Genomic DNA, 10,000 nt, shown 5'->3' on the forward strand with positions numbered 1-10,000 from the left:
GGATAGCAGAAGCCTGTATCACAGTGTGTGTAAGAAAAACAAAAACAAACAAAAATGAATAAAAAGTATTGTTTCAGTGCTCAAGTTATCGTCAGTTGAGCACTGAGCAATAACAGACACAGTAGAAGACAAGAGGGATGGGAGAGAGAGAGAGAGAGAGAGACAGACAGACAGACAGACAGACAGAGGGGTGGTTCGGTGAGCCCGTCCGAATACATAAATCGTTCCCACTTCCAGATTTGGGACCTGTCTCACTCTCTGATAAACAGGACATAATAACTGGGTATAAAGGAAGAGAACCCCCCATACATACTACACGCAAGTGCACACACACACACGCACGTGCACACATACGCACGTGCACATACACACACGCACGCACATACGCGCGCGCACATACACACACGCGCGCTAGCACGGGTGGGCTACAACCTGAAAATAGATCCACACTTGTGGGCTGCTGTCTGTCAATAAAACCACGGGGAACTTCGTGTTCGGGGGTGGCACGGGTAGAGAGTGAGAGGGAGGAGGAGCAGTAAAAACACTGAGATCTCTCTCTCTATATATATATATTGAGACTATAATTTATATGCCTATGGGTACAGAGCGCACTGGAAAGCAGCTTCATAAGTTAATGAATGCCACGAATCTGGAAATAACCCGAAACCGTCGGTCAGGCTTGAGAGATTTCCTATCCAAATTATGTTCTTATATGTCATCTATTTCTTCAGTGACTTGCTGCCTTTTGTGTTTGCCTGTGTGCATATGTCGTATATATATATATATATATATATATATATATATATATATATGTTCATTTACCTTTTTTTTCTTCTTTTTTTTCTCAAGGCCTGACTAAGCGCGTTGAGTTTCGCTGCTGGTCAAGCATCTGCTTGGCAGATGTGGTGTTGCGTTTATAGATTTGTCCGAACCCAGTGACGCCTCCTTGATCTACTGATACTGATACCGATACTGCCTAAGCATCTGTGTGACGAACATTTTTCAGACTGTAATGATTTGTATTATATTTCAGGCTATGCAAAGAGGTTGATATGGGAGTTTTATTTCCGTTGATACTGTGAAATTAAGTGGTGCACGTTCAGTTACGCGCAAACATAAAGGCAAGTGGAAAGCATTCTTCGGTTTTTACCTGTATTTTTCAGCTGTGTGAGTAGCTTATTGTATCGGTTCGTCAGTCAACACTAATTGTTTCTTGATGGTAAAACACACACACGCGCGCACACACACAAACGCACGAGCTCGAACGCACGTACGTACATACACGCACGCATACACACACACACATACACAACACAACACGCGACAACCCTCCACCACCCCACAACACACAAGACCCCCCTAACCACCCCACAACACACACACACACACACACACACACACACACACACACACACACACACAACACGCCAACAACCCTCCACCACACCACAACACACAAGACCCCCCCCAAACCCCCCACACACTCCACACACCAACCCCCACACACACCAACCACACACGCCACCCACCAACCCCCCCCCCCCACACCACACACACTCCACCCCATAACCCCCACACACACCACACACACGCCACCCACCAACCCCCACACACACCACACACACGCCACCCACCAACCCCCCCACACACACTACACACACTCCACACACCAACCCTCACACACACACACACACTCGACACCATAACCCCACGCACACTACCCACCACCACACACCAACAACCCCCCCCCCCCCCACACCACACACTACACACACGGGCCTCCCCCCCCCCCCACAACACCACCACCCACACACACGCCACCCACCAACCTCCCCACACACACTACACACAACGCCCCCCCCCCCCACCCCCTCCACCACACACACCACACAACACCACACCCACCCACCAACCCCCTCCCCGCCCCCCCCCACACACACTACACACACGCCCCAACCCCGCCCCCCCCACGACACACACACTACAACACACGCCACCAACCAACCCCCAACACCACAACCACCACACCATGACAACCCACCAACCCCACCCACACACTACACAACATGCCACCCACCCCCCCCCCACCACACACAACACACATGCCACCCACCAAATCCCACCTCCCCTCACCACACGCGCCCCCTCCCCCTCCCGCACCTCCACACACACGTCACCCACCAACCAATCCCCCCTACACACACCACACACGCCACCCACCAACTCAATTGCAAAAATGGTGTAATCCAGCTGCTGTTTCTGGAGGAAGGGGTGCATGTTTCGGAGGAAGATCTTCAGGTGCACACGGCGGTCTCTGTAGGGGATGATAATGGCCAGCTTCTGGTTGGGTCGGCAGGTAGGGGGGCTGTACCTCCCCCCGGGCTGCAGCATGGAAAAGGTTTCCTCCAGCTGTCGGAATGACGGGGGAGGCTTCATGTTCACCTTCACCGGGCCCCCTGGGAAAAAGGTACCAGACATTTTAGTTAGTATAGTACGTGTTATGTTGTTATGCTCCTGCTGGTACTGATGGTGTGGTCACAGTCGGACACGACTGACTGTCATACATACACCATTCATTGTTATTGTCCACGAACATACATCATGCATGCATTGTTATTGTCCACGAACATACATGCATTGTTATTGTCCATGAACATACATCATGCACTGTTATTGTCCACGAACCTTGTGAACATTAACAGTATTTTTGTTTGTTTGTTTGTTTGCTTGTTTTTGTTTTTCCCCCAGAATACATGCATACTGATGAAAGATCAAAATAAAATAAAATAAAATGTATACAAAGATCCAGATTTGAAATATTTTTTGTTTGTTTGTTTATTTGAAATCTTTGGGTTATCTTATTAGACATAGATCTAGATGGAGATTACCAATAAATAGTCCATTTCTTGTTGAAAGTGATTGTTTCTGGTTGGCTGTTTCACTACAGCCCTCCTGAATGATTGCTGGTTGTTGTTTTTTTTTTCTTTGTCTTTTTTTTCAACAGTATCATTGTCGTAAATTATATTCATTTCCAAGGCCTATCGGCCTTAGCTTTGGCTGTGCAATAATGTCATGATTTCGAAAGCTCGGCGATCGTTCGAGTCCTTGCCGGCTTATTCTGTTAAAACAACAACAAACAAACAAATAAAAACGAAAGTTTACCCTTTCGTGAAAATAATCTACCTAAAAAGTCTTCTTCATTTATATTTCCATGTTCTGTTGAAAACCTGACTTCACATTACGCTCTTTACACCCCAGTCCTCCAGCCCTAAAAAAAAGAGAGAACAAACAGGGAAAAAACGGACAAAATCTCAGTACCCGAAAAACAAAACTCACTTAATCCAGGAGGCACCAGCGGACAGGGAGGTAACAACAGCCGTGCTTGCACCGTCGTCGTCGACGTGGTCATCTGCCCAGCGTCCACCTCCTCCCCCTGACCAACGCCGTCACCACCCTCACCACCACCACCACGAGGTCTCATCACCTCTCTCTGGAACTCGGCAAAGGTGAGGCTGCCGTCCTTGTGCCAGTGGACTCGCTGTAGGTAGGTGCCCCCGCTGTAGCCCAGGTAGACTGCCAGGGACAGCAAGGACTCCGCAGCGCACAGTAGCAGCAGAAACACCACGACGAAGCGCAGAGTCCTTCTGATGGGCGTCATCAGTCTGTGGCACTGCACGCGCGTGTTGAGGTAGGTCCTGGAGACGGTGAGGCTTTGGTGGAAGTGATTCATGTCGTTGTCGATGTCGTTGTTGCTGCTGTTGTTATCGTTGTTGTTGTTTTCGGTGGAACAGTCTCTCCCTTGTGGTTGATTTCGACGTTGGTGAGATGAATAGGACTGACGGGGAGGAAAGGATTTGCTTGTTCGAATATTAAGGCCTTGGAAGTGCGGTCAGCGTGACAGAGGGTGGTTAAGACGTACGTATATTGTTACAGCTGAAAAAGACAAGAAAATAATAAGCATTTTTAAATCTGGAAAAAAAGGTAATATATATATATATATATATATATATATAGAGAGAGAGAGAGAGAGAGAGACAGACAGACAGACAGACAGAAGGTGGGAGGTGAGCCAGAGAGAAAGGGATAGGAGTGAGAGAGGGGAGGCAACACACGAACAGAGAGAGTGGGGTGGGAGGAGGGGTGGGGGCGCTAGAGAAACGTATGCACGACTGTTCATCCCGTCACGTCGTCGGAACAGTAAGGATTTTTGGGTACACACTCTACCATCATAACACACAAACCAAAAACACCCCAAAGCAATTCTGTTGATATTTTTCTGGACAAAATATTCTCAGCATTTTTTTTTAACAATTTCTCTACGTCAACGATGGTAAGTAAAATCCCCAGCAGCGTTTACCAATAACGTATCAAACCATTCAAAGCAAACCGAGTCAGACCACGAAGAGGCCCATCCGTGTTCCACCCTCTCTGGTGACAGACAACCGCAGCTAAATTTGTATTGTATTTGTATTTCTTTTTACCACAACAGAATTTTCTGTGTGAAATTCGGGCTGCTCTCCCCTGGGAGAGTCCGTCGCTGCACTACAGCGCCACCCATTTTTTGTATTTTTTCCAGCGTGCAGTTTTATTTGTTTTTCCTATCGAAGTGGATTTTTCTTCAGAATTTTGCCATGAACAACCCTTTTGTTGCCTGTGGGTTCTTTTACGTGCGCTAAGTGCATGCTGCACACGGGATCTCGGTTTATCGTCTCATCCGAATGACTAGCGTCCAGACCACCACTCAAGGTCTAATGAAGGGGGATAAAATATCGGCGGCTGAGCCGGTGATTCGAACCAGCGCGCTCAGATTCTCTCGCTTCCTAGGCGGACGCGTTACCTCTAGGCCACCACTCCATCAACCGAGGTCGTATCTGTCTTTCTTAAATACAATTATCTCTGTCGTACGACAGTGCCCGTTTCCAAAAAAACACGATGATATCACTGTCCATCAACACCAAAACTCTGATTATGACCCAACACGTTTGTTTTCCAGCACGACACTGTTGCACGAAAATCCCTACGAACCCATGTGTAGGCCCACATAGGCAGGCCTTTAACCCTTTCACCGCCAGTCAATTTAGAGTACAAAATTCCCGTGTGGTATAAACAGAGAAAAGACAGTGGCTAAGAACAGCTGGGGATTCCCCCCTGCGATGAAAAGAAAATATGGCCTATCCTACCACCGAACATTTAGAGCAGTAGGTTCATGGATAACAGACCAATGAATGGTCACCTTTCAGTGACATGGGTCCTCTACCACGCCTGTGCATAAATGCGAGGTTGGCGGTGAAAGGGTTAAAGTAGGCCACAGTGTCTGTAGTCATTTATGAAGACAACCCGTGGACATCTATATTGTTTTTGTCAACTCTCTCTCTCTCTCTCTCTGTACGAAAGTTTTCAAAGCTTGAAGAATCACATTTCACATCGTGACTTATCTAATCTGTAATCCAGACCGTATTATAACCCCAGTGTGGAATCAGATTGACAAGAAAGGCTGACCTCCTTAGTTTCCACCAGACTCTGCCTCGTGTTGTACATCGGAGCGAGCTGCGCTGGAACCGTATCAGACGCTAGCATCACACTGCACCACTGCACAGCACGGGGAATACTGGTCTTGTCATAACACATCTGAGCACACCGCAATGTTCTAGTTCAGAACTCCTCAGTCCAGCAGTTACGAATCAGACTATATATAGATCGCACGAAATTATGCCCCCTTCTTGTTTTGTTTTTTACGTTTTTGTTGTTGTTTACCCCCCTTGCTATGAACAATGAACAATGGGTTGTCGGTGGAGACTTTAACGCCCATGCTCCCTTTTGGGGAAAAGAAATTGTCAGTCGATCACTAATTCTCGTCTGGTTGAAAATCTAGTAGAGTCTATATCTTTTAAATGATGGCAGTATGACAAGAATTCCTGATGTATCAAGCCACAAGGCTACATCAATTGATTTGACATAATAACAATCATCATTATGATAGAAATGATAATAATCCAAATAATAATAATATTATAATTTATTTTCAGTCTAATAATTATCATCATCTTAGATGAACAGACTATAAATAAAAAAAACCGAAACGATCCTGCTTAAGATGGAATTCTTCGTTTCCAACACATAGCTTTCGGTTCGGCAAATACCCGTTTCTTTTCTTTTCTTTTTTTGTTTTTTTTTGGTTTTGTTTTTTGGATATAATTTTATTTTATTTTATTTTTTAAACTTAAAAAAAAAATTCCCATTTTTCTAACACATAGACAATTGACAAGACGACATAAATGAATAAAATACAAATACTGGGAAAGGAGAAAAGACAAATTGGACAAAAACATAACAACAGCGGGAAAAAAACAAACAAACAAACAAAAAACCCGACATAAGTGTCATATATAATATTCTAAGCATAACAACTGAGAATGGTTGTATAAGTCATTTGAATAAGTTTTCAAATACAAAAATAGATATCCATATCCCTCAAAGTCTATCATCCATATATATATATATATATATATATATATATATAGATAGATAGATAGATAGATATACCCGTTTCTGCTGGTGTACAAAAATATGATCTGGTCGATATATGTAAGTACCAGAGATCCCCCTCCCCTGAAAATCACCACAATACCCAGAGACCTGTGACATCACCACCACGACTCACAACAAATGGTCTCTCGTATTGCTGCCAACCAGTGGGCCTACACAGCCGGTTTGTCCCGCAGCTATAAGGTCTAAGGGCTTATAAAAATGAGCGTGGAGGGGGAGACAAAGCACCCTTTGAATGTCAGACGGACTTCCCACCCAGAGAAACACCCAGGACATACCCCCTAGAATAACTTGACCTTAACGCCGTCAGCCACTACGTCGTAAAACTCAACTCGACAGACCACATGGTTGCAAATAAACGCGTGTGTCTGCGTGTGCGTTGACCAGTGTGCTTTGTGTATCATTTGTGCATGGAGAGAGAGAGAGAGAGAGAGAGAGAGAGAGAAGGAGGTAGTGGTGGGGTGGGGGCAAGTGCTAGTATGACTCTGTGCTTGTATTTTGTGATGTGTGTGTGTGTGTGTGTGTGTGTGTGTGTGTGTGTGTGTGTGTGTGTGTAGTCTTCAGTTTAACATCTTCCACTTTAAGTGATATTAGACGGGGGAAAAAGGGGGGGGAATGGGGGGTGGGGAGAAGAGGGCGGGACGTGGTGGTGGGAACAGTATTGGGCAGAGGGTGAAGAATGGTGTGTGTGTGTGTGTGTGTGTGTGTGTGTGTGAGTGCTTGCAAGGAAACTTTCCTTACTATATGATGACATAATAAAGTCTAAAGTTGTCTTTTAAGCTCTTGGCTTCTACGCAAGACTTTTCGTCATGCATTACATTACCTTACATTGGTTGACTTACTTGTACAATTGTTGTTAAGCGTGGAATGCTTCTTACCATTATCTCTTCAGGTTTGGCGACAACCGTTGTTTTTTTTTCGTTTTTTTTTCTTTTTTTTTTTTTGATATCTCGATAACACACAGTCTCTGGCAAATGAAAAGTTGACAGAAGCTGCCCTCTTCTCATACAGGGTTTCATAATTTTGTTTACAAATCGCTGTTTTAGGGTTGTTGTTTTTGTGTGTGTGAGTTGTTTTTTGTTGGGTTTTTTTTTGCATTAACTTCTTTGTAAGAATGTGATGATTTTGAGAAGCGTGTGGGGAAATGTACCGAAATGTTTGCAATTTCCATTCACCTCAGAGGGGTTAAAAATTAAAAAAAAAAAAGAAAAAAAAGAAAAAGAGAGCCTCTTTTGAACTGGTGGAAACACGACGTGAAGTGAGATATGTAAGTAAAGACGACATGCCAACAGGATGGATGGGGGTGGGGGGCGGGGGGGTTGGGGGGGGGGGGGGGTAAGCTGGTTTCTGGCATTCTCTCCTCAATGCGCCCTTAGTGTTTCTTCAGTTCTTCTGTTTATTCGCTTAGAAGCCGCGTCTGCCGGTGGGTGGTAACGATGTTTTGGGTTTTGTCGGCGTCGCTCCGCAATAACTCTTGGCATGGAGTTTCGTCGCCCTGTCAGAGAGACTGCTTTATGTGGTGCTGCTGTGCACCGTATGCCGTGGAAAATCCCTGACAACCAGGGTGTACATGTTTATCACGTTTCTATAGACTCAGCTATGTATAAAATGGGATTTTAGATATTGTGTAGTATTGTATGGTATTGTATGGTATTGTATTGTGCTTTGCTGTGCTGTGCTTTGCTGTGCTGTGCTGTGCTGTGCTGTGCTGTGCTGAGCTGTGTTGTGTTACTTTTCTGTCGCAACAGTGTTTTCTGATTGAAATTTGTGCTGCTCTCTTCACAGAGAGAGTCCGTCATCACAGCCTGAAGCGTCAACCGTTTTTTTTTCTCTTTTTTTTCCCTGTCACATATAATCATATCCTATTTGTAACTCAAAAGTTCTGTCCGGGTGCTCGCGCGTCTCCACAGCAAAGCCCCCCCCCCCGCGCCCCCCCCGTTTTTTTTTGGTTTTTTTTCCTGTTAGATATGTCAGGTTAGGTTTGAAAAAGTCCTGAACGCTTCCACGCTATGATCACTGATTATCAGCAGTATACCTATATTCGACAATCAGTGGTGCATAACACTGCTTAATGGCAGTATATTCGATAATCAGTGGTGCATAACACTGCTTAACGGCAGTTATATTCGACAATCAGTGGTGCATAACACTGCTTAATGGCAGTTATATTCGACAATCAGTGGTGCATAACACTGCTTAATGGCAGTATATTCGATAATCAGTGGTGCATAACACTGCTTAACGGCAGTTATATTCGACAATCAGTGGTGCATAACACTGCTTTAAGGTAGAAAATTGGAGATTCAGTGGTTCATAACAAATATCATAGAATTGGGAATCAGTGAAATAACCAACGCCCAATATCGTGATGCATTGGCTCTGACGTTCGTGGTTGGTCCCGTGAGTTGGCGTTTACAGTTTTAGCCACATGGTTCCATGACAAGTGCCTACCTAACGAATCTGAAGCTGAATAAGATTTCAGAACTCCACACTGAATTGTAACGTTGATTGCTTTCACTCATTTCTCCGCACTGTTTCCATTCACTGCCCTCTCATCTTTCTTTCAACTGCACCGTCGTCCTCAGGATCTCAACAAGCCAACGGTGCAACCGAACTACGCCTGTTCATAAACGAACCAACACATACCAACAGGTCCATAATGCAGGTATACCTGCAAATGATAATAATAAGCCTAATAATACGAAGGCGTCAGTACAACAATCGAACAAATCTACCTACCTGTGTTCACATTGTAAGCAGTGAGTGCTCAAGAGTCTTATCAAACACACTTCCACACAGTCAAACGTGATGACGCCTTCAGGTTAGAGATTCGATTTGATTCACTCCAGCCAGAACAGTGACGTAAATCGACCCAGACAAAGCGAAGGGCCCACCCTCTCCCCCCCCAACACCCGTCTGGTGACCTGCTGTCCAGACGGGGATACAGTGGATACAAATACCCGAGGGCCGCCCCGATAACAGATCTTGCCAGCTTAGGGTACGTACGACTTCGCTTATCTCCAACGCTTCCGCGCGTTTAGCGGAACTTTTCATTCATTCCTACACAGTTTCTGCGACTCGTTGCTTGAAATGGTCGGAAATTCAAACTCACCACAGTGGCAACAGGAATTCCTTTATATCCATGTATGTAAAGTCCCATATTAGCAGGATTGAATAATAATAATAATAAATATTATTATTATTATTATCATCATCATCATTAGTAGTACTAGTATTAGTAGTATTATCTTTTTTTTTTCAAGGCCTGACTAAGCGCGTTGGGCTACGCTGCTGGTCAGGCATCTGCTTGGCAGATGTGGTGTGGAGTATATGGATTTGTCCGAACGCAGTGACGCCTCCTTGAGCTACTGAAACTGTCATATGTTACCGCTGATATATCTTTACCTCTCCTCACCCCCGCTCTACTCCCTATGATTGTAGACACTTAAGTGGA

General features: G+C 44.9%; 1 protein-coding gene across 2 annotated transcripts in view; it reads right to left on the reverse strand.

Moving 5' to 3' along the window:
* The window catches only part of LOC143282862 (beta-1,4-N-acetylgalactosaminyltransferase bre-4-like), a 38,767-nt gene that overhangs the window by 20,960 nt on the left and 7,807 nt on the right, over positions 1-10,000 (reverse strand). Inside the window, exons 2-4 of one of the 2 annotated variants that reach the window (XM_076588719.1) lie at positions 5,500-5,589; positions 3,337-3,933; positions 2,221-2,456 (exon numbers count right to left, since the gene is read on the reverse strand). In XM_076588719.1, the coding sequence (XP_076444834.1) occupies positions 2,221-2,456; positions 3,337-3,730 (630 nt within the window). In that variant the 5' untranslated portion in view covers positions 3,731-3,933; positions 5,500-5,589. The remainder of the gene's footprint in view (positions 1-2,220; positions 2,457-3,336; positions 3,934-5,499; positions 5,590-10,000) is intronic. The other variant, XM_076588720.1, reaches the window with a different exon arrangement.

The sequence above is a fragment of the Babylonia areolata genome, chromosome 6 (assembly GCF_041734735.1).
Source record: "Babylonia areolata isolate BAREFJ2019XMU chromosome 6, ASM4173473v1, whole genome shotgun sequence".
NCBI lineage: Eukaryota > Metazoa > Mollusca > Gastropoda > Neogastropoda > Buccinidae > Babylonia > Babylonia areolata.